The 26,302-nt window shown below is 49.4% G+C and overlaps 2 protein-coding genes across 6 annotated transcripts; one reads left to right on the top strand and one right to left on the bottom strand.

Annotated features, from left to right (window-relative positions):
- The first annotated feature begins 201 nt into the window (after nt 1-201).
- Nucleotides 202-4,789, top strand: LOC128066907 (interferon alpha-inducible protein 27-like protein 1). 2 transcript variants are annotated; one of them, XM_052660028.1, is made up of 5 exons: nt 202-325; nt 1,243-1,371; nt 3,203-3,232; nt 4,039-4,200; nt 4,681-4,789. In XM_052660028.1, exons 1-5 carry the CDS (start codon nt 202-204, stop codon nt 4,761-4,763), a joined length of 528 nt encoding a protein of 175 aa, XP_052515988.1. In that variant the 3' UTR covers nt 4,764-4,789. The 2 variants fall into 2 exon arrangements, with proteins under 2 accessions (XP_052515988.1, XP_052515989.1); XM_052660029.1 differs by lacking the exon at nt 3,203-3,232.
- A 6,250-nt stretch (nt 4,790-11,039) lies between these two features.
- On the bottom strand, nt 11,040-26,243 carry LOC128066760 (interferon alpha-inducible protein 27-like protein 2). Of its 4 annotated transcripts, none has more exons than XM_052659859.1 (6): nt 26,147-26,243; nt 18,341-18,462; nt 17,812-17,964; nt 13,016-13,045; nt 11,791-11,952; nt 11,040-11,284 (listed from the first exon to the last, which is right to left on the bottom strand). In XM_052659859.1, exons 2-6 carry the CDS (start codon nt 18,411-18,413, stop codon nt 11,055-11,057), a joined length of 648 nt encoding a protein of 215 aa, XP_052515819.1. In that variant the 5' UTR covers nt 18,414-18,462; nt 26,147-26,243; the 3' UTR covers nt 11,040-11,054. The 4 variants fall into 4 exon arrangements, with proteins under 4 accessions (XP_052515819.1, XP_052515820.1, XP_052515821.1 ...); XM_052659860.1 differs by having other exon boundaries at nt 18,341-18,458; nt 26,147-26,200; XM_052659861.1 differs by having other exon boundaries at nt 26,152-26,168.
- Between the last annotated feature and the right edge of the window lie 59 nt (nt 26,244-26,302).

Raw genomic sequence — 26,302 nt, 5'->3', positions numbered from 1 at the left:
TCCCCTCACTCTGTCACCCCAACACCATGTCATTGGGCCCTTTCCAAGCCCGCATTCTCCGCAAGCTCAGAGCAGCCTCTCTACCCGCTGGAGCCCCTTGAGATTTTTCAGGGCAGTGGGCATGTCCCCAGTTCTGGTGTCCCTATCCCCCATCCAGGCTCCACTCTTTTGGCAGGCTTGGTGCTTGTCCATTTTGGTGCCATGGAATTCACCAAGGTTGCCCTCTTAGCCTCTAACCTGGCTTCCAAGATACTGTCTGCAGGGAGCCTGGCCAAAGTGGGCGGGGCGGCCTCCAGCAGCTACTTGGCAGGACTTCCTTCGCTGGGTGAGTGCTCCTGCTAGGGATTGGTGGGGGGCCGGGTGTGAGGGCACCAGGGAGCCCACAGGGTCCTGCTCTAGGAGACTTGGGCAGGGAGCGTGGCATCACCCTCAGCCCGTCTCCCTCCCCTGTCCTTCCCCTCGGGCATCTGCCCTGGCCTTCTGTCTGAGAAGGGCCACAGGGAGGCAGGACTCTGACATGGGGGACATGGGGGAGGTGGGGTGGTGGTACCGGGGATCTGGGTCCCTTGCCTCTCCTGTCTAGACTAAGGGACCTTGCGGCTGGGACCCATTCTCTGGCTCTCATTTCCCCGGGGACACACCCCTAGAATTCAACTCCTTTATGTTTTTACCCCAGTGACCAGCCAGCTTTTTGTAAGTTTGTCCTGCTAGATTTCAAATCCAGAGCATTGATTTGAACACAATCCTTCCACTCAGGTCCATTTCCTTCTTGCAAGCCTATCTTTGGTTTTATTAAATTAGTCTCACTTTTTATCTTGCCTTTTGCCTGCAATTCCCCCTCCCCAAGTCAACCTTCTAATATGTTGAACATGCATCTGTTTTTCATCTACATTTTTGCAAAATAGGTGTTGTTTTTTGTTTGCACGCGTTTTAATTTACGTATAGAAGAGTGCGTGGAATATCTCAATGTATTGGTATTCCCCACCCCCACCCCACCCTGAGAACTTTGTTTTTGAGATCCATCAGGGTCGATAGGTGAGCCTGTGTGCCTGGCTTCAAATTGCTACACAAAGTGCTCCCGTGCACATCTGCCATCATTCACTTCTCTGTGCCCTGTGGTGGACCCCCAGGATCACTCCACCTCTGCCAGTGCAAATAGTACAAGATGGAAGTGGGGGCGGGCCAGGGCTGCCTGACCTCTAACCTCGGACTCCTGCTCATTTACCCTCTGTTCTTTCTCAGGGCTCACGCTGCCATCCAGTGCTGCCCTGGCGGGGGCCACGTCTACCCTGGGATCCTTGGTGGGGACGCTGAAAGGCTCCTTCCTGCTCGGATCCCCCGCTGCGGCCCTGAGCACTTTGCCAGTAGGAGGTAACTAGCCCTGGGTGATACAGACCCCTCCTTGGGCTCCCACTCAGCACGGGAGTGGGACAAGAAAGTGAGGACCTTGGCCACAGCTGGTAATCCTTCCTTATGATCAGAAATAAGAGGACTTCTCAGCGTATGAGAAGCAATTCATAAGATGAAATAATCAGAACAACTATATTTTATCAAATACTGTGATATCCTAAGTTTAGCACTTGACATTTGGCAATTCATTTAATTCTCATAACAACCCCAGAGGAAGATGATATGACCTCTTATTTACAAGGGAAGGAACTATTGTCCAAGGTCCCTGGGTTGGGAGCTGGGGTGGGCGGCTGCATCTGAGCCTGGGATAGGAAGTAGAACAGAAATGCAGGGGCCCAGGCCTGGGAGGAAGCCTCCGGGCAGGGGAGGTTCTGAAAAGCCCAGAAGGGCCAGGCCCCTCTCTCCAAGGGTGACCACTGGGTGAGCCCAGCAGACAGGCCATCAGAGACACAGCACCCTCACCCCTGGACTGTCTGTGCTTCGGGGCCCAGGCACGCCACGGGGCCAGCCAGCTTGTCATCCTCTCTCCTCCCTAACAGTAACACTGAGCCTCAAACACTCTAATTGGCTCTCGATTCTTGAGTCTCCAGTTCCATACCCCAGTCAGGTGGCTCACTGGTCACTTTGTTGTTGTTTAATCGCTCGGTCACGTCCGACTCTTTTGCAGCCCCACGGCCTGGGGCCCACCATGCTCCTCTGTCCGTGTGATTTTCCAGGCAAGAATATGCAAGTGGGTTGCCATTTCTTCTCCAAGGTATCTGCCCCACCCGGGGATCAAACCCACATCTCCTGCATTGGCAGGCAGATTCCTTACCGCTGAGCCACCAGGGAAGCCCTGCTGGTCACGTAGGGTTTGATTTTCATACCTTCTTTACCTCCTTAACTGCCACCCCAAAGCTCTCTTCTTGGGAGGCTGGCTGAGCTCACTCCTGCACACCTTGCTGTGTTTAGAACTCCTGGTCCCCACTGGCCCCAAAGATCGCAGTCTTGGCTTCCGTGGCTGCCGTGGGCTAAGACCTCTGCCAGGGAGTTCCAGGAACTCTAGTTTCAGGGAACCATGGTTCTGTGCTGTGAATGGCTCCAGCCACAGGAAAGCAAGGATGGTTCTAATTGGGAGAGTCTGGGGCAGCCTTCCAGAGGAGGAGGCAACAGGTGTGGCCTTGAAGAATCAGGAGCTTTCAACGCGTTACAGCACTGTTCTCAAGTAGCACTCAAGCATTCAACAGTGTTTGCCCAGATTTCAGTCAAGTCCTGCAAAAGGAAACATGTCTCTCTAAGTGAGGATTGACTGCTGTCTGAATAGCTTTCTCTGGATGATAGGAGAAGGTCATATAATGCCTCTGACTTCCACACTCATGGACTTCCCTGGTGGCTCAGCTGGTAAAGAATCTGCTTGCAATGCAGGAGAACTGGGTTCAATTCCTGGGTCAGAAAATTCCCTGGAGAAGGGAATGGCTACCCACTCCAGTATTCTTGCCTGGAGATTTCCATGGACAGAGGAGCCTGGCAGGCTACAGTCCATGGGGTTGCAAAGAGTCGGACACAACCGAGTGACTCACATTTTCACTCCACACTCATAAAATACTGACCCTCTTTCGGATGAACTAACATCAGGGCCCAGAGAGCCACTTCTTAGGAAATCCCAGTTCTCTGGGTGAAGCAGCCAGGCTCCTTCCTTCCTGTGTCTCCCAGGCTGGGGCAGCCCCCTCTGTGTAGGTGGACTGTGGGCTCAGGGAGTGGAGGGGTGGTGGCCAGTGTAGGTCAACTCACAGAATGTTCTTTTGGTTTCCAGCCAAGGCTGCTGCAGTTGTGGTGGGTGGAGGTGAGTCTCTGCCAGGCCAGGCTCGCCCTTGTCTGTCCCCAGGCCCTGGGACTTGGGGAGCAACTGGCCTTGTACCTGCCCCAGCCTGCCCCAGGCCTCCTGTCCATGGTGGGGGAGGAGGTGCTGGAAAGAGAAATGAGACGTTTCCGTGGAAACTCGTGTGGAGGTAGCCCCAACGGGGGCCCAGGTTTCTTGCAGACCCTTTACCGTGTGACCTTGGATGTGGCTTTGAAATCCTCTGAGCTCAGCTTTCCTCGTGAAAAACACGCCAAGACTGCTCTCAGGGTTACCATGAGGATTATGTAGGATGACGCATATGCACAGTTTGGACACATGAGATGCACTGAGGAGAAGCCCAATGGTTCTGGCTTCCAAGGGCTCTGCAGTGATGCCACGGAGGCCCAGTGTCGGGACTCAAGTGGGGCTCAGAATGTGTTCCTTGCTTTATGCTGGGCCCTCGATAAGATTCGCTTAAAAATTTCCTCAGCAAAGACAGGAAGCTTGCAAATGTCCCCCTCCCCCTCCCCAGTTCCAGCATCTTACTAAGGCAGAAACTGAGGCCCTTCCCAAGGAAGGTCCTGCTGAGAGCCAGCACCGTGTCCCCGGCAACCCCACAGCCCTTGCCTCTGCTTTCCCCATCAGCTGCGGCTTCCCTGGACTCCTGACTGCTGGCCATGCCTCCTGGAGTCTCTCCCAAGCTCAGACTTAACCTTCTCCAGACTTCCCAAAGCCCCCAGGCTTGATGTCATGTGTGTGTTTGGAGAGGGATATCCATTATCCCCTCACCTTATCCTCTCCCTGTTCAGCTTCCACCGTGGTGGCTGTGCCCGTGGTGCTGGGCGCAGTCGGCTTCACCAGTACAGGAATCACCGCCTCCTCCTTAGCAGCCAAGATGATGTCAATATCTGCCATTGCCAACGGGGGCGGAGTTGCCGCCGGCAGCCTGGTGGCCACTCTCCAGTCCGTGGGTAAGTGTCCCCTGCGGGGCTTGCTCGTAGGGCTGAGGGAGAAGGACAGGAGCCTCAGTGCCTCTGGCCCTGACCTCAGCCCCAGTGAGCCCCAGTCTTCCTGTTCCTTGGTATTTCCTCCGTGGTCCCTCTCTCTCTCTGGGTTTCTCTGAAGCAGATATAGGAAGGAGGGAAGATGCTCTGGCCTGCAGCTGTTCTGGGATCAGGCTGACTCTGCCCAAAGCAGATTTTCTGGGTCAGCTGGAGCATCTCTGTCCCAGCTGGGGTTCAGCTTTCTTCCCTGGAGTGGGAGGCAGCTCCCAGCTCTTGACTTCATCACTGGAGTTCATGCCTTTGAGTATCTGCCTGCAGCAGCACTCCCGCAAACAGAGATCTTTGGGGGCTGGGGAAAAAGAGCAGGGTTCAGGGTGGGATCTCTGGGCCTGATGCCCCCCCCTAGCCTGCCCACCCCACTCTACTCACCCTCTGCTTCTCCCCCAGGAGCAAGCGGACTCTCCCTGTCATCCAAACTCCTGGTGAGCTTCGCTGGGTCCACCCTTGTGTCCAAACTGGTGGGCCTGTAACATCCCCTGTCGCTCCCTCGGCAGAGAAGAGGACCAGGTGGGGTCCTGCCCACCAGCCTGATGCAGTGAGGGACCCAGTCCTGGGGTGACAAGTGCCAAACGCTGCACCCCCAGAGGAAAATGAGAAATAAAAACAAGTTGTAGAAACAAAACAAAACGAGTTGTGCCGCGCCTCTGGGTCCCTTCCTTCTTGCTGGCCTGAAGTCAGCTGGGGGGAAGGCTCACCACGCTTAGAGTGACATGGTGTTGGGGTGCCCAGAGTTGGACTGAGTCTAAATGTGAAGACTGGAGGTTCGCCCTGCCTGGCTTAGGGCTGTGGGTCTGCATTTCCCCTTCTCTTGTGGGGAGTTCATTTAAATAAACTCCAAGGTCTCAGCTAGGGTGGGTGTTAAGCACAGTGCCTATGCAAAGTCAGGAATGGAATGGAAGGGAGCTTCCTCTTTGGAGCTTCATTGGCTGGCTCCCTGCCCATAGCTGTTTCCTAAGTGGCCTGCCTCAGGCTCAGAAAGCAAGGATCTCAGGATGTCACCGCTTCCTTCTGAAGTCAAGGCCAGTGCTTTGGCTTTTCTTCTCCCCCAACAGCTAGAGAAGAAACCTAGTTTGGCCAGCCAGTGGTGCTAGTGGTAAAGAACCTGCCTGGCGATGCAGGAGACATAAGAGATGCGGGTTCAATCCCTGGCTTGGGAAGATTCCCCTGGAGGAGGAAATGGCAACCCACTCCTGTATTCTTGCTGGGAAATCCCATGAACAGAGAAGCCTGGCAGGCTATAGTCCATAGTGCTACAAAGAGCCATTTATGACTGAAGTGACTTAGCACACCCGCCCTGATCTTTCCGCTTCAGGGCCTTGGTCCCGATCACCCTTCTCACCCCAGTATAAGGCCTCTTAGAAACTCCTTATCAGCACGATGGGTTCCATTCCAAAACATCAGAAAATTCACTTAGGGGTTGATTCAGTCCTCCTTTCCACGAAATCTTTGAGCATGTGCTGTAGGAGAGGCACTGGGCTTGGTGCTGGGGAATTTGGCCTTCCCGAGGCAGCACTCCTAGTTGGCTGGGTGGATGGACCCCAGGCATTGGTCCATTGACTTTGGCCTCTGATGACACCAGGAGCCAGCCCAGGGCTCTGGGCATGCCCAGAAGGAAGCACAGAACAGTACCCTCTTAGTCCATTCAGGCTGCTGTAACAAAAACACTGTCAAATGGGCAGCTTATAAACAATGGAAATTTATTTGTCATAGTACTAGAGGCTGGGAAATCAGAGATCTAGGCTACAGCAGATTTCGGTTCCTAAGTGACCGACTTTTCCCTGCGTCCTCGCATGATGGCAGGGGCAATAGAGCACTCTATGGCCTCTTTTATAAGGACGTTGTCAGCTTAAAAAAAGTCACAACCTAAAGGTTGAGAGTTGGGTTTTATTTGGTGGCAATTTTTAGGACTTCAAGCCCCGGAGACAGCATCTCAAGTAACTCTGAGAGAACTGTCCCGAGAAGGTGAGGGGAGGAGTCAGGTTGTATAGGTTTGTGACAGAGGGCAGGTAGTCTGAACATCAGAAGTATTGTTGTGAATTAAAGGAAACAAGATATCTCAAGGAATTTAGTGCTTTTCTGTGCATGGGGCTTTTCAATGTATGGGAAGATGCAAGAGTCTGGGCTCACAGCAATCATTTATTTCATATGCATCTCAGCTAGCTGGGGCCAGTATCCTGTGTTTTTCGCATCCCGGGTTCCTCAGTGCTCACTGTAGGGAGGGGCTGCAGCCTGAATGCGGCCAGACGGAGCAGGTATCCTTCTCCTTCCTAGCTGCCCTGGAGGGCTGGAATCGCTGATGACTGTGACATCCTTGTTTATTGATATGGCAGGAAATGCTCCATTTCTCAGAGGGGTACAAACATTCAGACCATAGTCAGCATACTGGGGAAGGGGAGCTTGAATTCTATCCGGAGGGTTTTGGAGAAATGCTGAAGGGTTTTCAATATGACAGTGACCCTATCATAGGACCGACACTTTTGAACACCCTCTCCTAGGAGCCATCAGCAGCCTGACAGGATCTCAGTTCCCAACAAGCAGAGTAGCCCCTGCTCACAGCAACTAGAGAAAGCCCCCAAACAGCAGTGAAGACCCAGCACAGTCATAAATAAGTAGAATCAAAAAACAAAAATTAACCACCTTATATTTAACAGCTTCTTGCCTTCTGAGAGAGCCCATACTCTGTCTATAGAATGTGTATCTCTCTAAATAAATCCATTGTTACCTATCACTTTGCCTCTTGCTGAATTCCTTCTGTGCTAAAATATAAAGAACCCGAGCTTCCTTAAGTCCTGAGACCAGGTGTGTGATCTTGATTAACAGACAGTGGATTCAAGTCCCAACTTGGGTTTTGGCTGTGTTTGAGTCCCGTCTGAGTTGTACAGTTTCAGTAGGGCACGAGGAGGCAGGGCAAATTCCCACTGTGGGAATCTAGCTAGGATGGCTTCCTGTCTTCTTCAACATGGCAGAGGACTACTCTTTGCTTCTGGCAAAAATCAGAGCCCTGGTCTTTGGCTGGTACATGATTCCCAACCAAGGACTGCATTCTCAGGCCTCTTGCAGTGAAGCCCTCATAAGACTGGGTCTGGCCAGTGGGAAGTGAGTGGAAATGTATGCTGCTTTCTGGGCATGCCCTTAAGGGGAGTGGGGGGCTCTGCCTTGCCCCTTGGCCTCTTCCCATGGGCTCTGCTGTGGTCAGAGGGGTGACCATCCTCTACCCTGCAGATGACAGCTGCATTTTAAGGAAGGCAGAGCAACAAGACCGCAGGAGCCTGGGCCTCCCTGAGCTGAACCACCGCTCTGGCTCGTACCTGACTGAGTAACAGAGAAAGAAACCTCTCATGTTTAAGTCAAGAGGGCTTCTTTTACAATAAGCAAATGTATATGCTCATGAACACAGGGGAATCTTTTGATTGCAAGTAATAGAGAGATCAATCCAATAAAGAGAGTTACTTTTACCTGCTACTTCTCAAAATCCCACTAAAAGAATAGGAAAGGACTAAAGAAAGGCTTAAACCCGTATCAACAAAGAGGCTGGGAGAGAAGAGGACAGTAACATAATTTAGGAGGTGGAAATCACACGGACCTGGGGCTCCACTTGGCAGCCCCAACAAAGCTGAATCTTAAGGTGTCAGTGGATAAAGGGAAAAAGAGGCAACTATGCCCTTAGGACCCCTCAGAGCCCTGGACATCAGAGTGGTGTGTGCTACCGCAGGTTGGCAGTAAGGTGGACTGGCAGCAAGAGGGCTGGCCAGAAGTCTATTTAGGAAGCAGACAGGCCCCCAGGTGGTCCCCTCTGGCAGACTCCTGGAAGTTTCGTTATTGGTGAGATGGAGTCCCTGGGCCAGGAGGCACCAGGAGCATCAAACTGAGAATGAGAGTCTCCTTACATGGGTTGAGACCCTCAGTCTTCCTCCTTGACGGGAACTGAGAATGCTGTAGCTAGCCTACAACATCCAAAACGGAGGGAGGAAGATTCTTCTTGGGAATCTGACCAGCCCCAAACAAGAAATTCCTCGTGTTCTAACATCTGGAAGGAGGTGCCTGTTGAAAGGTTCATCCGGACCTCGTACGGTCTCCAAGTTGACGAGAGCTGGCAAAGGCTGTCATGGTGTTGCCAGATTCCCGTCTCCTTGTCCACTAATGCTGAAGAGACGGAAAAACACGATCCAAAAGGATACACTCACCTCAGTGTTCGTTGCAGGACTGTTTAAAAGCCAAGGCATGGAAGCGACTGAACTGAACTGATACCATCTTCCATAGTGCCTGGATCAACTCACATTGCCACCAACACTGCAAGAGCGCTCCCGTTTCTCCACACCCTCTCCAGCATTTACTGCTTTTCGGCTCTTTGATGATGGCCATTCTGACTGGTGTGAGGTGATATCTCTTTGTAGTTTTGATTTGCATTTCTCTAATAATGAGAGATGTTGAGCATCCTTTCATGTGTTTGTTAGCCATCGATGTGTCTTCTTTGGAGAAATGTCTGTTTAGGTCTTTTTCCCACTTTTGATTCGGTTGTTTGTGTCTCTGGTATTGAGGTGTATGAGCTCCTTGTATCTTTTGGGAATTGATCCTTTGTCCGTTGTTTCATTTCCTATTATTTTCTCCGTTTCTGAGGGTTGTCTTTTCACCTCCCGTATAGTTTCCTTTGCTGTGCAAAAGCTTTGAAGGGTAATCAGCTCCCACTTGTTTACTTTTGTTTTTATTTCTGTAACCTTGGGAAACTTACGCTAATTGAAATAGAGTTGGACATGACTGAGCAACTGAACTGAACAAAACTGAAAGAAGCCTGAGTTCAGGGACCCTCACTTGCACTGCTTCTGTCCAGAATTCCTGAGAACAATTCCGCAGTATGCTAGCATTACAATCACTACTATTTGCAAAAGTATGATATTCTAAGACTAACTGGTTAAGACTGCAGACTCCTTCCAAATTGTCTTTCCTCTCCTGCCTTCCCTTGTTTCTGAATGACATTTTAGTTCTATTGGCATTTTAGACTGTAATTCTCTATTATATTTTTTAGAGTTTTTTCTCCCCAGTTACTTTAATTTCAAACCCCTAAATCCTAGATCTGTCCTTGGTTATATAGATTCATATTTGTCAACATGGGGAACTCTTCCTTAGGTATTGTTAAGAAGGAATTTGAGAGAAGGGGGGAGAGGTCCTTTGGGGGAGGGGACTAAGAGGTACAAGCCATTAGGTATAAAATAAGCTACAAGGGGGCTTCCCTGGTGGTCCAGTGGTTAAAGAAAAATGCCTATTATAAGAGTGAAGTAAATCAGAAAGAAAAACACCAATACAGTATACTAAACATATATATGGAATTTAGAAAGATGGTAACGATGACCCTTTATGCAAGACATCAAAAGAGACACAGATGTATAGAACAGTCTTTTAGTCTCTGTTGGTGACGGCGAGGGTGGGATGATCTGAGGGAACAGCATTAAAACATGTATATTATCATATGTGAAATAGATCGCCAGTCCAGGTTCGATGCATGAGACAGGGTGCTCAGGGCTGGTGCACTAGAATGACCCAGAGGGATGGGATGGGGAGGGAGGTTGGTGGGCAGGGTTCAGGATGGGGGACACATGTACACCCATGGCAGATTCATGTTGATGTCTGGCAAAAATCAGCACAGTATTGTAAAGTAATTAGCCTCCAAGTGAAAAGAAAAAAAAAAAAAAAAGAAGGAATTGACCATGCAGTAGTAAGGGAAGACACCGTTGGGAGTTTTACCATGTACGTATGTTTTTCTTTTGTTTGTTTTTGTGGTAAGAGTCACATAAAGTCAAACTTGCTATTTTAATTACATGTAACTGCATGTACATATCTTTTTCATTATTTAGTTTATTTCTTTCTGGCTGTGCTGAGTTTCATTCCTGTGCAGCCTTTCTCTCGTTGTGCTGCTCAGGCTTCTCACTGTGGTGGGTTTTCTTGTCTCAGACCATGGGTTCTAGGGCACGTGGGCTTAGTAGTTGAAGCTTGGGGGTTCAGTAGCCCTGGGCATGTGGGATCTTATCGACCAATTCTCTGACCAATGTCTCCTGCATTGGACGGTGGATTCTTAAACACTGGACCAGAAGGGAAGTCCTGGTACCTGTGTTTGTAACGTATGGTACTTGGAGCAACTTTGGAAGTGTGGGCAAAACTCTAGGTAATTTACGATGTCACAGACATAACTTTTACCATCTGAGTGAGAAAACAGAGTTTTTCAGTACCATGGCCACTCAGAGGACTTTGGATGTCAGATGTGTGGATTCCTTTATAAGAAACTCTAGTTGCCTATGGACAGCAGGTGGGTGTCTTGCAATTTAACTTGATTCTGACATTAACTAGAGTTAACCCCATGGGTTAAGGGCTCAAACCCACAAGATTGCCCCACTCGATGGCTCAGATGAGAGAGAATCTGCCTGCAATGTGGGAGACCCAGTTTCCATCCCTGGATCAGGAAGATCCGCTGAAGAAAGGAATGGCAACCTGCTCCAGGATTCTTGCCTGGACAATTGCATGGCCAGAGGAGCCTTGCCGGCTACAGTCCATGGGACCACAAATAGTCAGACAACTGATTGAATAACACTTTCACTTTTGGTCACAGTTGAGTGGAAACAGAGCTGGCTTCCTGTCATGGATATCAGTGTCCATTCTTACAGAGTTCTTGGCCCATATCCTATCATCAGTGGCTCTACAGATGCCCTGCACCCTGTCTGATAAATAAGAACACAGTAGGGACACTCATGAAAGGTCACAGCATCTTGTTTTTACTTCTTATGATTCTTTGAAGAATTTTGGGAGGCAGAGGGCTTTTCATTTTGGGGACTGACATCCTGAGGCCCTGGAAGGTCATCTCCAGCATGGGAACTGCTCTCTTCTTCAGTGCTGGATCCTGGTGGAGAAGGGGCCTTCTTTTTTGAACCCCACAGCCATGCCCCAATTGCTGACCCAACAGAGCCCAGGAGGATGTTGGATGATGTGGAAAGTCCAGCTGCCCCTGGGGGAGAGGAGGAGGTTAGAGCACAAGGGGACAGGCAGGCCTAGCAGGCCCTGCCAAGGCTGTAGGAGTCAGAAATCCCAGGACCATCTGGAGGCCAAGGAAATAGACATCCCATCTTTGTTGCCTGCTCTACTTCCTGATACCCCAGGATGTCTGGGGGGCTGCACATGGCTGCCCAAAGAGGAGACATGAACTCTGATGGTCAGTCCACCAGCCACAGGACAGGCCCTCTGAGAAAGGACAGGCTGCCCCTCCCTCTACAGCACCAGGCTGGGCTCAGGGAGGGGAGGGCACCTACATAGGTTATATAGGGTTGAGGAGGAATGCCGGCCTCCTGGGCTGCTCACCTCTAATCCCACCAACCGTATTCCCAACTAGAAGAGGGGACAGTGAGGGTGACACAAAGGACCAGGCCCCTGATGACCACGAAGCTGGAAGAAGCACAGAGGCCCTCCTTCAGGCTTGGCCTCGTGCCTGAATCCCCTATTCTCCTGCCCACTTACCCACGGACTGGAGGGTGGCCACCAGGCTGCCAGCAGCAACTCCACCCCCATTGGCCACGGCGGCCGCTGACATCATCTTGGCCGCGATGGAGGAGGCGGCGATTCCAGCCCCAGTGAAGCCCATGGCGCCCAGCACTACGGGAACAGACCCCACAACCAAGGCTGCAGGGAGACAGGAGATTTGGGTTTGGCCCATGGGACCGACTCCCTAGATCTCCCTGACGCCTTCCTGTGACATGAGGTGAGGGGTCCACTTTGCTCTCCTGAGAGCCTCGGCGTCCGAGGGAATGCTGTAGATGTGGACACACGTGGGTGGGGGGACCCCTCCAAAAACCTTAATCCCAGCCCTATTTGTGCCTCATTTCAGCTGTGTTCCTGGGAACCTCACAGTCCTCCCTGGGCTTTAGTTTGCCGTCTATAAAATAAAGTCAAAACAAGCAGGGGTCTTCAAAAGCCCCCTTTGACAGTAAACTGGTGTCTTTCATGCAAACACAGGCCCAGAGTATGCGGACAGAACTGCTCTTCTGAAAAGGTGCTGGGTTGAAGCTTCTAACCTCTGGCCCAAGACCGCTGGTGAGCCTCCCCCAAGATCCCTACATCTCAGATGGTGCAGGCATAGAACCTTCTGCAACCGGGAACCTTCTATGTCTACACCGTCCACATGGTGGACACATGTGGCACTGAGCACTTGAGACTGGCTGATGTGACAGAAATGTTTGATTTTCTTTGATTTTGGCCACCACGAATGACCCTCACCAGTGGGTGACCCTCACCAGTGAGTAACCCTCAAGAGTGGGTGACCCTCACCAGTGGGTGACCCTAACTGGGCTCACTAGATGAGCTCTAAGCATTACAGAGCAGTTCCGAAGAATCCACACAGCTCAGCTCACACATTTCCTATAAGCCTTTGCAAGAAACCATGCCCCAGCTTTCTAGGGAGAAATCACAGATTCAGATAGCTCTAACGCCTTGCCTGGGTTCCCACAGTTTGCACTCGGGAGAAGCTGAGATTGGAAGTGCGTGCTGTGAATAGCTTTGCTTTGGTTCCTTCTTGGCAAGGTTCTTGTTACCTCAAGAATTCCACCTCTGACCACGTCCACCCACACCCCTACCCACCCAGGTCTTGAGGCTCAAGGTAATCTTGGACTCGGTCAAAGCCAGACTCTCCCAGGCACCCAGGGACAGGGGCACATGGGGCCCTGAGTTGCTTTACAAAGAGACTCACCTCCTCCAATCACGGCTCCAGCAGTCTTGCCTGTAGACAGAAAGAACTCCCGTGAATAGTCAGCATTTGCCTTCCTCCCTTGTCCCTGCTGCTGTCCCAGTGGGAAGGGTTCCCTGGAGTTGGGATCACAGGACAGAGCAGCCCCTGTGTGGCTCTCTGCTTTTATGTAGTAGTCTGATAGTCCGGGAATCAGAGGAGGATGGACAAGAGTCCAGAGCTCTGTGACGCTCCAGAGGGGAGAGCAACCTGCCTTGAAACGGTTTCATACTGCTCCTTAACTTTAATACCTTCAGTATCATTTTCTCAAAAACAAAAGAAAGAAATCAGAAAAACATGCTAATTTTATTTGCAATGGAATAAATTTGACTGTTCTGGTTTGTTCATCTTTCAGACACACTAAGCCCTTCCGAGGATATAGCTGGAGTGGAAGCACCCTGTCCTCCAGGGCTCAGCCTACTTGTGACTTTCTGCACAAAGCATCCCTGACTCCCCCATCGGGAAATGTGTGTGCTGCCTTGTGGCTGGAGCCCCTGGCCACACTGGATTCCAGCAAGCCTGTACCACACTGAATTGCTCAGAGCTCTTGGGTCTGGCAGGGACACCTAACAGTGGCAGGGACTGGGATGTTCAGGCAGTAAGGACCAGGTGTTCCGGAGATTTCAGGAGCTGTGGGAGTGAGCTCAGCCAGCTCCCCAGAAAGAGCAGCCTTGATACCAGGCAAGGAAGAAAAGGTACAAAATCAGCCTTGGGCCCCCAGTCATTTCTGGGAGGTTGGTGCTCCTGGCTCACCAACATCTCTCTGTTCATCAGGAGCCCTGACTTGTCTTGAGGGCTTCCATTTCTGCACAGATGAAATTTCTAACAACCTGGTCTTTCAGTTCTCACCTCCCTACTTCCAAGGATCTTAGACTCTATACCACACACACCCAAGGTCATACCCTATACCTATGCTGCCTGCTATGGCAACCACTAGCTATGTGTGCTACTTAAATCTTGAAAGTGAAAGAGAAAGTCTTTCAGTCCTGTCTGATTGCTTATGATCTCATGGACTTTACAGTCTATGGAATTCTCCAGGCCAAAATACAGGAGTGGGTAGCCTTTCCCTTCTCCAGGGGATCTTCCAACCCAGGGATCGAACCCAGGTCTCCCACATTGTAGGCAGATTCCTTACCAACTGAGCCACAGTGAATTACAATGAAATAAACATTACAACTCAGTTTCTGGGCCACATGACCCAGTGCTCATTAGTCACACATGGCTAGTGGCTACTGTCTTGGATCACACAAAGATCATGGTCATCACTGCAGAAAGCTCTGTTGGACAGTAGGGCCCTAGATCTTGTCACTGACAAACATTGCCTCCTCCCTGCGATCGACTTCAGCACCCCTCTAGATACTCCCAGCTCCTCCTTTCACAGATTCTCATTCCAGTAGAGCCTTGAACAGTTCCTCAACCGCAATGAGATTTTTGATCTCTGTCCAGACACAACTTGAAGATGCTAGGGATTCGGTTCCAGGTTACTGCAATAAAGCAATTATCAGATGAGTTTTTAGTTCCCTATTGCATATAAAAGTTATGTTTATAATATGCTGGAGTCTACTAAGTGAGCAATGACCTTATGTATTAAAAAATGGGTATATCTTAAGTTAAAAATACTTAATTCTAAAAATATCAACCAGCTCTGCCAACTCTGGGTTGCTACAAGTCTTCAACTTGTTAAAAAAAAAAAAAAGAGTATCTGCAAACTCCAATAAAATGAGATTTGCCCACATTAGTTTCCTGAGGCTGCAGTAACTAATGAGCACAAGCTCTGTTTATTTTCTCATGTTCTCACAGTCCTGGAGGTTAGGGGTGTAGGCAGAGCCAGGCTCTCTCTGAAGACTCTAGGGGAGGACCTTTCCTTGACCTTTTGAACATCACTGTCTAGTGCTCGCTGACAGCTCCTGGCTCGTGGCTGCCTCACTCCGACCTCTCTGACTCCACCACTGCCACCCTCGTGGGCATCACCTCTCCTTGTCCAGGATCAGAGATGGGGGCAACACACAGAATGAGACACATCCGTTGGCTGCTGGGTACAGACAAGAGTGAAGGTGTTGGGGTCCCTCCTTGCCCCCTGTGCCCACAGGTGAAAGTTCACCTCCTTAGTGAGGATGAGGAGGCTCTCGTTGATCTGGCTTCTGCTTCTATCCTGGGGAAAGAACAGAAGCCATGCCCAGCCCTCAGCATTCAATCTTTTGCCTGACACATCCAGGAACATCTTCCAGGACTCTGCCACACATTCCCAATGTTCCTGAGCCACCTCCACCCAAAGACTCAATGTGAGTCTACTATGCTCCTGCTGCCACAGAATTTTCCACAAGGCAGTATGATTCTCTACCGTTTCTGCTTTTTGAGCATTTTAAAGTCAAGCGTAAATCCTCCTTCACTGCCATCTCCCAACATGCCAAGTACTGGCTTGGGAACAAGGAAGCTCTGAAGGAGAATTTCAGCAAAAGAAATATGAATGAAGCATATCTATGTGCATGCAAAGTCAGGTTATGATCTGAATGTTTGTGTTCTTGTACTTTCACCTGTTGAAACCTAATAGCCCATGTGATGGTGGGGAGGAGAGCTTCAGGGAGGTGATTCGGTCTTGAAGGCAGAGCCCTCTTGGTTGTGATCAATTTCCTTATGAGAGAGACTCCTCCACCCCATTCCCCTGCCAGTTCCTTTGTTCCTCCCAGCATAGAGGCTCACAGGGATGGCTGTCTAGGAAGTGAGCACTCAGAACACACAGAGTCTACTGGTGTCCTGACCTGTGACTTCCTAGGCTATACAGAAGTGAAAAATAAAGTTCTGTTCTTTTTAAGACACCTAGGTTATGGCATTTAGTTATAGCACCCATAATGATCAAGACATAATCCACACAGTGGAAAGGCAACCTATAGAATGGGAGAAAACCTTGGCAAATCATGTATCTAGGAAGGGACTAATATTCAAGGTATGGTAGATAGAATTCCTATGAGAGAGAACTCAAAGAACTCGGTTTAAGATTGGGCAAAGATTTCAATTAGGCAACTCCCTAAAGAGATCCAAACGGCTAACAGGCATATGAAAAGGTCCTTGAATTCAGTCATCACTGCTGCTGCTGCTGCTAAGTCACTTCACTCGTGTCCAACTCTGTGCGACCCCACAGATGGCAGCCCACCAGGCTCCCCCGTCCCTGGGATTCTCCAGGCAAGAATACTGGAGTGGGTTGCCATTTCCTTTTCCAATGCATGAAAGTGAAAAGTGAAAGGGAAGTTGCTCAGTCGTGCCTGACTCTTAGCGACCCCATGGAGCAGCACACCAGGCTCCTCAGTCCGTGGGATTTTCCAGGCAAGTGTACTGGAGTGGGGTCAGTCATCATTAGGGAACTGTAACTCAAAACCTCATGGGCAGAGGAGCCTGGTGGACTGCAGTCCATGGGGTCGCAAAGTCGGGCACGACTGAGCGACTAACACTAACTAACTAAATCAAAACCACAAGATACCACTTCACATCCATCAGGATACTTACTATTTAAAAAAAAAAAACAAAACATAAAATAACAAGTCTTGGTCAGTATGTGGAGGCGGTGGCACTCTTATGCACTGTTGGTAGGAATATAAAATGGTGCAAGAGCTGAGGAAAACAATATGGCAGTTCCTGAAAACATTAACATAGAAAATCATAGGATCCAGCAGCAATCCAATTTCCGGATATTGATTTAAAGAAATTGAAAACAGGGTCTTGAAGAGATATTTGCACTGCATGTTCACAGCAGCATTTTTCACAGTTGTCGAGAAGTGGAAGCAATCTAAGTGTCCATCGATGGATAAACGGGTCATCGCCATGTGCTAGAGACACACAAGGGAATACCATTCTGCATTATAGAGGAAGCTATGACATATGGGTGAACCTAGGGCCTTACGTGAAGTAAAATGAACCGCTGACATGGACATTAGATTACCTTACTCAAATTTTAGAAATAGAAAGAATTGTGGTTTCCAGGAGCTGGGAGCAGGAGGAGACAGAGAGTTAATGTTTAACATGGACAGAGTTTCCCTTTCGGGAAATGAAAAGAATTCTAGAGACCAGGTAGACAACAATGCGAATGTACTTAACACTGGTCACCTACGTGACAAACTCTCATCTCAGCAAATTAAACTCTGTCGTGTATTATCACCTGATTTAAGAAAAAACAAATATGTACCTTTGGTGCCCTGCCCCTAGGCGGCCCCACATTAGAGGTGACTCTGCCCTTGGAGGGTGTGTTCTGGGAGGACATTAGTGACCAGGCCCTGGGGTATCAAGGGAGGAGCACAAATGGAGAAATGCAGCTTACCTGCCTTGGGTGCTGGGGGGCAACAGGGCAGGCATGAGCGGTGAACTTTCATTGGCAAGGAGCCGTGCCTGAGACCTGGCCTGCCGGCTGTCAGGCATCTAACCTGAGCAGCACCTCTGCCCCACCTAATTGGAGATGACTCGACACAGAGACCCGTAAGAGTGACCTCATCCTACCCCTGTGCTAAAAACCAACCTATGAAGGCCCAGAGAGGGCAAGTGACTGGCTCTGGGTCACTCAGCAAGACAGAGGCAGAGCTAAACCCTGAAGTGTGGTCCTTCTGATTCTAGAGCATCATTTACTTCATTTCCTGTACACTGTGCCTTTTTTCTGACAGTGTGTCAGAGAGATTCTATCAGGAAGATTGTCCTTACATTGACAACTTAGCATGTTGAGCTGAGCAGTGGGTGTGGGGTGAGGATCCATGGATTGGTGCTCAGAGCCCCGTTACCTGCATAATGGTAGAAATTGCTGCCTTCCGACTTGGGTGGATCTCTGGGGTCAGAGCCAGAGCCATCCGGTCCTTGATGTGGTCCCTCTGGTGCCTTCCCAGGAGAAGACCCATCAGAGGTCTGGCTGCTTGACTGGGAAGATTCTTCTTCCTCTGGAAGAAATAATGGGGGAGCACACAGCAGGGCAGGCGGCTGGGGGAATAGACCCCGCACAGCCCCCTCCACCCTTTCCTGAAGCCCCCAGGATCTCTGATGTAGGGAGGGGACCTCAGAGGAAGCTGAGCTGAGAGGTGTCAAGGGAGCTTGGAGGTGAACCAGGGAGAAAACAGAGAGAGGAAGGCCCAGCACCAGTGGAGAGCTGGGGGTCCTGCCTGCACAGAGCAGGAGGCTGAGGCCCAGGGGGAAGAGGCTTGATGGGCCCAGAGCACCTGGTGGCAGCCCCAGGCCAGAACCCAGACCCCCGCTGCCCACCCAGGAACCCCAAGTTCTGGGCCACCCACCCTCGCGAGCTTCCCCAAGGGCACTCACCTTCCGGCAGCAATTCTGGCAGGAGGGGGCCCAAGGCATGGCCTTCCCCGCTCTCTATGGCTCTAGCTGACATCCTGGGGGCAGTGTGGGAACACTGGTTCTGGAGCCAATGACACCACTGCCTTTTTAGAAACAGTGTGTGAAGTTAAAACTGCTCCACCTGATTTCGGGCCTCCCTGATAGCTCAGAAGGTAAAGAATCCGCCCGCAATGCAGGAGACCCTGGTTTGATTCCTGGGTTGGGAAGATTCACTGGGGAAGAGATAGGCTACCGACTCCAGTATTCTTGGGCTTCCCTTGTGGCTCAGTAGGTAAAGAATCCACCTACAATGTGGGAGATGTGGGTTCCATTCCTGGGTTGGGAAGATCCCCTGGAGAAGGGAAAGGCTACCCATTCTAGTATTCTGGCCTGGAGAGTTTAATGGACTGTATAGTCCATAGGGTCGCAAAGACTCGGACATGACTGAGTGACTTTCACTTTCACTGCCTGATTTAGGCTGCACTAAGGTTTCAGGGGGGTATCTCTCTGCTGTTCCAGCCCTGACCTCTGTCCCACTGCAGCCTATGGACCACTTCCAACCCACCCCCTCAATCTGCTCAGACCACAGTTTTGAAGTTAATAATGACTTTGCTTGGCTCCCTGATCTCCAGAACCCTGGCCACCTCTAACACCCCATCTCTGTCCCCTGCTCACTGCCCACCTGGTCTATGTTTCAGGGCTTCATAGTAACCTGGGTCAAGACAAGACCAGAGGTTCCTAACGTCTCACGGTAAAGGTGGGATCAAGCCCCGCACACACCCTCAGCTCTGGTCACAGGGACAGCAGTCCTGATGGAAGTGGAGAGGGAGGCTGAGAGTAGAGTCCCTTTGCTCCCTCCCCTCCCCACCTCCCAGGCCTCTGCTTAGTAATTGTTGGGAATTGAAGAGTAGCGTGTGAAGCCCTGCACAGAGTGAGGCTGTTGAGAACTCCAGCTGCCTAAACAGTCCCTCCCCGGATGACCTCTGACCCCAAGAGTCCAAGGCGGAGGTGAGTCCCCCTCATCCCAGGCTGGGTGCCACGTAGACCTCACCTTTGCACGCTAATGGGAGGATGAGGGGCGGGGCTTCTGCAGGAGTATGGCTTTCCCTCTCAGATTCCCCTTCTTGGATATGTGAGGAATCTCTAGTCCTGCTTTTTATAAAGCTCAACTGCAATTCTTGTGAACTTTATTTTCCCTGCCCTCCATGATTTGCAGGTTTATGGTACAAAATGTTCTTCCTGACTGACAAATAGCAGAGAACCCCAATCTCATATCTGTAATAACGGAGAAGGCAGAGCAGGTTGATGGTCAAAGCACCATCTCTGACCAGTGCCTGGGGAGGAATCCTTGGCTGCGACTAAGGGAGTGAATTACCCTTGATGAGCCTTAGTTTGCCGACACCCTGGCATTCACAGAACAGGTGGTATTACTCTGTTTACTTCTTTTTGTCCCTTGAAGTGTTAGTTGCTCTGTTGTGTCTGACTCTTTGTGACCCCAAGACTGTAGCCTGCCAGGCTCCTCAGTCCTTGGGGATTCTCCAGGCAAGATTACTGGAGTGGGTTGCCGTGTCCTCCTCCAGCAGATCTTCCCGACCCAGGGATTGAACCCAGGTCTCCTGCATTACAGACAGATTCTTTACCACCTGAGGCACCAGGGAAGCCCTTCTGTCCCTTATCCCTGGTGGAATAAACCTTACAAATAGCATAGATTTGTCTGTCTTCTCCTGGGTCTAGAGCTCCATAAATATAGTTTGCATGGTAGAGCAAAGAAGCAGAGGAAAGTGAGAATGTCAGTGTGAAGCTGGGTCAGGGAACAAGGGGCAGAAAATGGGGGAAGGGGCAGAATCAGTGTTGGAAGAGGCCTCTGTTTGGGACAGGCTTGAGTGTCTTGGGAATGGAGGCCTTCCTGCAAGATGAGGACAGGGGGGACCAGAGCCAGGGCCCTGTTTTTCCCCCATCCCTACCTTTGCTTAAACTTTGGGACAACAAAGTCAAACATTTCAGCAAATCTGATCCAGCTTCGGTAAGCCACTGTGGGATGACGTCCATGGGGCCAACAGCAGAGAGGCTGCAGGAGCCCCTCCTTGGTGTCACTTGGTATTGACTTTCCCAGAATTCAGGACACAAGGAACATCCCCTACCTGGAGAATCAGGCCGATTGGTTTCTCTGAAATTCCTGTCACTAGAAGATAGCTAGAAAGACAGCCTATGCAACAGAAAAGACTGGTATCATCCGACCACAGGTGACATTATAAACACCATCCATCCCTGTCTCTTTGACAGGGTGTGGTGGTCACCCTGGGTCACAGTCTGGGACCCGGTCCCATCGGGGACACCAGAGGAGCTTGCAAACTGACTGGGTTCTGGATGCCTGGCTCCTTCATGACGATGCCTGGACGGGGTTTGGGGACCAGGCCCTGAGGGCACCACCAGCTGAGATCTGCCTCCTCAGCCAGATCTGGGCACTGTGGGAGGACCCCTATGGGGTGCTTGACCTGGGCAGGGTAACCTACCCCTTCATGTACTCTCTCCTCTTAGGCAGGGCCTGAGCCTCGGAGGGCAAAAGTTGTACCTTGGGACTTTGCTTTTCCTGCTTCCTTGGCAGGACAGAGAATAATCTTTGTTTGGTGGAGATTTACAGGAACATAGTGCCCTGACTTGGAGAAGGAAATGGCAACCCACTCCAGTGTTCTTGCCTGGAGAATCCCAGGGATGGGGGAACCTGGTGGGCTGCCGTCTATGGGGTTGCACAGAGTTGGACACGACTGAAGCGACTTAGCAGCAGCAACAGCAGCAGTGCGCTGACTGGGACCTGACCTCTAGAACAAGGGATCTGACATCAGGAAGGTGACAACAATCAACCACAGCCCTCCCTCATTTTTCCTAGGAAGAGGCTTTACTGAAAGCTTCCAGATTTCTGGATTTTTAACGCATGAGCCACCTGTCTCCTTCCTGGTCCTGCAAGAAACAGTCCTCTGCTCCAAACTGCCGTTTCGATATTGTTTGGCCCCACTGTTTGGGGGGCACACGGACATACATTGGGTTACATGACCTCTTCCTTGGGTTCTATAATTTGCCAAAAGGCTCACAGAACTCAGAAAAGCACTTTCCTTACTATTACTGATATACTACAAAGAGTATTAAAGGATGCAAGTCAACAGCCAGGTGGAAAGATACCTACGATGAGGTTGGAACACAGGAGTTGCGGTCCCCGTGGAGTCTGGGGTGCATCACCCTTCCAGAGTGTGGATGTATTATTGTTTCCCAATTGGCAAGTTCTCAGAACTCCATATTTTAGGGATGTTTATGGAGGCCTCATGACTTCCCTGGTGGCTCAGATGGTAAAGCGTCTGTCTGCAATGTGGGAGACCCGGGTTTGATCCCTGGGTTGAGAAGATCCCCTGGAGAAGGAAATGGCAATTTACTCCAGGCCTATTGCCTGGAAAATCCCATGGACAGAGGAGCCTCGTAGGCTACAGCCCATGGGGTCGCAAAGAGTCAGACACAACTGAGCGACTTCACTTATGGAGGCCCCATAGTGTAAGTGTGATGGAACATTAGCTTCATTTTTATCCCTCTCCTCGCCCTGCAGGATTGGGGATGGGGCTGATCATGGCTTGGTCTTTCTGGTGACCAGCTTCCATCCAGGAGCCCAGCTAGAATCACCCCATTAGAACAACGGATGATTCTATCACTCAGGAAACTCCAAAGAACATAGGAGCTCTCTGTAAGATGCACCTATCACTAGCAAAGTACAAAGGTTTTAGGAATTCTGTGTTAGGGATTAGGGTCAAAGATCAATATATATTTATTTTTTTCCTTATTATTTCACATCATCATAATATTTCATATTACTTCACATCACCTTCTGCTAAAAGAAAATGCCAAAATTATTTCCCTTTAAGAATAGCAAATTAATTGTTTTACTACTAGTATTAATTATTTTAGTAATCAGAATTAGATGCAGGTTAAATACTTTGTGATCAGAATATACGGGTGATGTACTTTCTTCTTTACTTGTTAAACATTCAAATAATGATAGATTTAAAGGAAGTTGCCAAGTTCGTGCAGAGGGGTCCTGAGGATCCTTCACCCAGTTAACTCCATTGCTTGTATATTATGTAATGATACTATAAGCTAAAAGCTAGGAAGCTAACATTGGTAGAAAGTGTGTCTATGTCATTTTACTACATGCATAACCACTATCGCCTCAAGATACGGAACGATTCCATCACCCCTGAACCTCTCTCTGAACCCTCACACTGAACCTCTATCTCCCTGGCCCAGCTTTTCTTATCCCTTGAAACCACTAATCTGTTTTATATCTCTATAATAATGTCATTTTAAGAATGTTATATGATATTTCGTGATGGGCTTTTCATAATTGATGTAAACCATTGTGTAAGTTATAGTGTGCAATGTGATTTAGTACATGCCTGTATTGCAAAAAGATTACTGCACACTGCCGTTTGTTTAGCCATTCACCTATCTTGGTTGTTTTTGGCTATTAGCTATTAAAGCTGCTATGAACTATCAACAAGTGGCACCTGACCAGGTCAGTACTCTATAACTTTTGGTACCAGGTTCAACCACAAAAGTGGAGTTGAAGAGTCTGTTCTCAGCTAGAATCAACTGCTCATTCATTCATTCATTCAACAAATATCTATGACTCACAAAGTCAGTCAGGCACTGATTAGACATTTTGGGGGGATGCCAAGATAAATCGGACGGGATTTCATGAGGAGTCTGCAATCTAGGAAGAAATATAAGACAAGAAAAATACATCTCTTTCTCTAATACAGAGCTACAAGTGCTATTCAGCACAGCAAAAGCTCTGGGAATCCTGAAGAAGATGTTGAGACAAATTCTTAGCCTCAATTATACTTTCTTCAACTGCAGTTACATGTTTGAAACAACATTCTGCAAGGAAATTATTACAAATTTCAAGTTAATTCAATCTCAATGCTCTCATAATTTGAACTACGTATTGAGTTAAGGGTCACAAAGCTGATTTTGAGACAACTTCCTTGCCAGGTCTAAGGCTCTCCAAGCAACCTACTTTGCAGAGTGAGGAAATTTGACAGCTATTGTTTTCTTCTCAGTTTGAAACCAGCTCTGAAAGAATGACATTTCAACATTGTATCCATAATAACCAGGAAAAGTTTTATTATGAAAAACTAATGCATAAATAAAAACTTAATCTGATGTCAGAATTTCCATCTCATGTGTCATTCATAACTTCTCCCATTTCCCCAGGTTAGATTTGATTCAGGCTCCCATGTGGAGAGGTTTCAGAAGGGGAAGGGAGACAGAATCTGCTCCTCACTTTTCTTTCCTCTACTTCCTTCCCAAACGGCTGCTTTTGGCAATGTCAGGGTCAACTGACTAGAGCCATGAGACATAAAGGTGCAAAAAGCTATTTTACTTCAGGTGGTACAGCATGTAGAGGTCTCCTGACTGTCCAATAGAGCTGTCTCTGTCAGGGAGAACATCCAAACAAAAGCTGCCCTTTTCTCTCCAAGGATGTTTGGTGGCTAATTTTATGCATCAGTTTGACTGGGTCATCATGCCCAGATATTTTTCACACATTAGTCTACACGTTTTTGTGGAGGTGTTTTAGATGAGATTAACATTTACTATCTAGACAGCATATTAAAAACCAGAGACATTGTTTTGCCGATAAAGGTCTGTATAATCAAAGTGATAGTTTTTCCAGTAGCCATGGATGGATGTGAGAGTTGGACCATAAAGAAGGCTGAGCACTGAAGAACTGATGCCTTCAAACTGTGGTGCTGGAGAAGACTCTAGAGAGTCCCTTGGACACTAAGGAGATCAAAACAGTCAATCCTAAGGGAAATCAACCCTGAATATTCATTGGAAGGACTGATGCTGAAGCTCCAATACTTTGGCCATCTGAGCTCATTGGAAAAGACCTTTAGTTGGGAAAGATTGAGGGCAGGAGGAGAAGTGGGTGACAGGATGAGCTGGTTGGATGCCATCACTGACTCAACAGACATGAGTTTGAGCAAACTCTGGGAGATAGTGAAGGACAGGGAAACCTGGCATGCTGCAGTCCACTGGGTCACAAAGTGTTGGACACGACTTAGTGACTGAACAACACCAAACATTTAACAAATATTTTTATTATTATTATTACAATTTTGTGGTGTGCTGGGTCTTCATTGCAGTACACCAGCTTGGCTATTGCTCCATGGCATGGGAGATGTTAGATTCTCAACCAGGGAGTCAACCCACATCCCTTGCATTGGAAGACAGATTCTTAACTACTGGACCACCAGGAAGTCCTAAATGACATTAACATTTAAATCTGTGGACTTTGAGCAAAGTAGATTCCCCTCCACTGTGTGGGTGCGCCCCACCCAAGCAGTTGAAGCCCTTAATACAACAAAAATTGACTTTCCCTCAGCAAGCAGGGATTCTGCAAGCTAATTGCTTTAGGATGCCTTCCCCGAGTCTTTAGCCTGCTGGACTACCTCAGCAGATCCTGGATTCTCTCAGTTTCCACAATCACTGTAACTCAATTCCTTAAAACAAACCTCTCTCTATATATGGTATTCTGTTGATTCTGGTTCTCGGGAGAAAGTGAAAATGAAAGTGTTAGTCCCTTGGTCATATCTGACTCTTTGCAACTCCATGGACTGTAGGCCACCAGGCTCCTCTGTCCATGGGATTTCCCAGGCAAGAATATTGGAGCAGGTTGCCATTTTCTTCTCCAGGGGATCTTCCCAACCCAGGGATCAAATCCAGGTCTCCAGCATGGCAGGCAGATTCTTTACTATCTGAGCCACCAGGGAGAACCCTGAGTAATACAGATGCTTTTGTTAGCTTTTTGGAGGCCTCCACTGAGAATCTCAATGTATCTTTTGGACCCCATAAGACAGCCCCCAAGTACCACCTCTGGGACCCTACTTTTAGCCTCTTTCTGGTGAGGTCCCTTTTCCCACCAACCAGCCACGGTTTGTCGAGGTTCTGTCACTACAGCCCTGCAATGCTCCTGAGGTGGGTAGGTGGCCCAGAGGAGAGAGGAAACTGTCCTACTATGGAGGGATATGCAGCCTCTCCTCACTCTGCCATCAGGGACAGCCCGTCTCTTGTCTTCACATCCTCTTCAGGCACCACTTGGACACAGACTATGCCACCTAGACTCTTGGGGATACACTGGCAAGTGCCCCCAAGGAATGAGTTAAGCTGTGTCCCATGGTGGCGCTGTGAAGGCTCACTTGACCTGAGCTTGGTGAATTCCCTCGTTGAAACTTTAGGACTTCCCAAGGACACCAGACACAGAGACAGTCTATGGGAAAAGTTTCCAGATCACCAGATGGTCTGGTGATCCCCAAGTGGAAAAAATGATTACCTACTGTGGAGCTGACTTCTCTGCATATAACAAAAGACCCAGTTTAGCTCGATGACTGGAAGCAGGCCCACCCTCCCCAACCATCAGTGAGCAACAGGCGGAGGCATGAAAACCTGGGGAAAATACAACCTCCAATACAGACTGGTTGGGTTGTAAAATGTTAGTCGCTTAGTCCTGTCCGAGTCTGTGCGACCCTACGAACTGCAGCTCGCCAGGCTCCTCTGTCCATGGAATTCTCCAGGCAAGAATACTACAATGGTTGAGCGGTCAGTTAAATGCTAAAGCATTTGCGAGGGTCCAGGCACACAGCCAATACGTAACACAGTGCGCTGAAACTAAAGCAAGAAGACAAGAAAACTTCCATTCCCGTGCATGAGCTAGCACAGAAGTCTCCCGGAAGAAGCAGGACAGACCTCACCTGTTGCGCTTGCTCCCTAATTCCTGGAGGAGGACGTAAAAGCGCAGCCCAATTTCGCGTGCCGGCGGCCCAGCACTCAGCCGCGCCGCGGCGAATCGAGTGCGGCGTCTAGAACGGGGGCGGGACTTCCTTCGCTGCGCGCACGCGTGCC

Source organism: Budorcas taxicolor, chromosome 21 (genome assembly GCF_023091745.1).
Source record: "Budorcas taxicolor isolate Tak-1 chromosome 21, Takin1.1, whole genome shotgun sequence".
Classification (NCBI taxonomy): domain Eukaryota; kingdom Metazoa; phylum Chordata; class Mammalia; order Artiodactyla; family Bovidae; genus Budorcas; species Budorcas taxicolor.
Note: the sequence above shows the minus strand (reverse complement) of the source record. Positions and strands in the feature narration are given on the sequence as shown.

Excerpts from the sequence above, each read along its gene's own strand:
- LOC128066907 (XM_052660028.1), top strand. The coding sequence starts at position 202 with ATGGAATTCACCAAGGTTGCCCTCTTAGCCTCTAACCTGGCTTCCAAG. Across the intron at positions 3,233-4,038 it reads TGCAGTTGTGGTGGGTGGAG|CTTCCACCGTGGTGGCTGTG; the intron begins GTGAGTCTCTGC and ends CTCCCTGTTCAG. Across the intron at positions 4,201-4,680 it reads GGCCACTCTCCAGTCCGTGG|GAGCAAGCGGACTCTCCCTG; the intron begins GTAAGTGTCCCC and ends CTTCTCCCCCAG.
- LOC128066760 (XM_052659858.1), bottom strand. The coding sequence starts at position 21,589 with ATGCACCCCAGACTCCACGGGGACCGCAACTCCTGTGTTCCAACCTCA. Across the intron at positions 11,953-13,015 it reads TGGAGCCGTGATTGGAGGAG|CCTTGGTTGTGGGGTCTGTT; the intron begins GTGAGTCTCTTT and ends GTCTCCCTGCAG. Across the intron at positions 11,285-11,790 it reads GGCCACCCTCCAGTCCGTGG|GGGCAGCTGGACTTTCCACA; the intron begins GTAAGTGGGCAG and ends CCTCTCCCCCAG.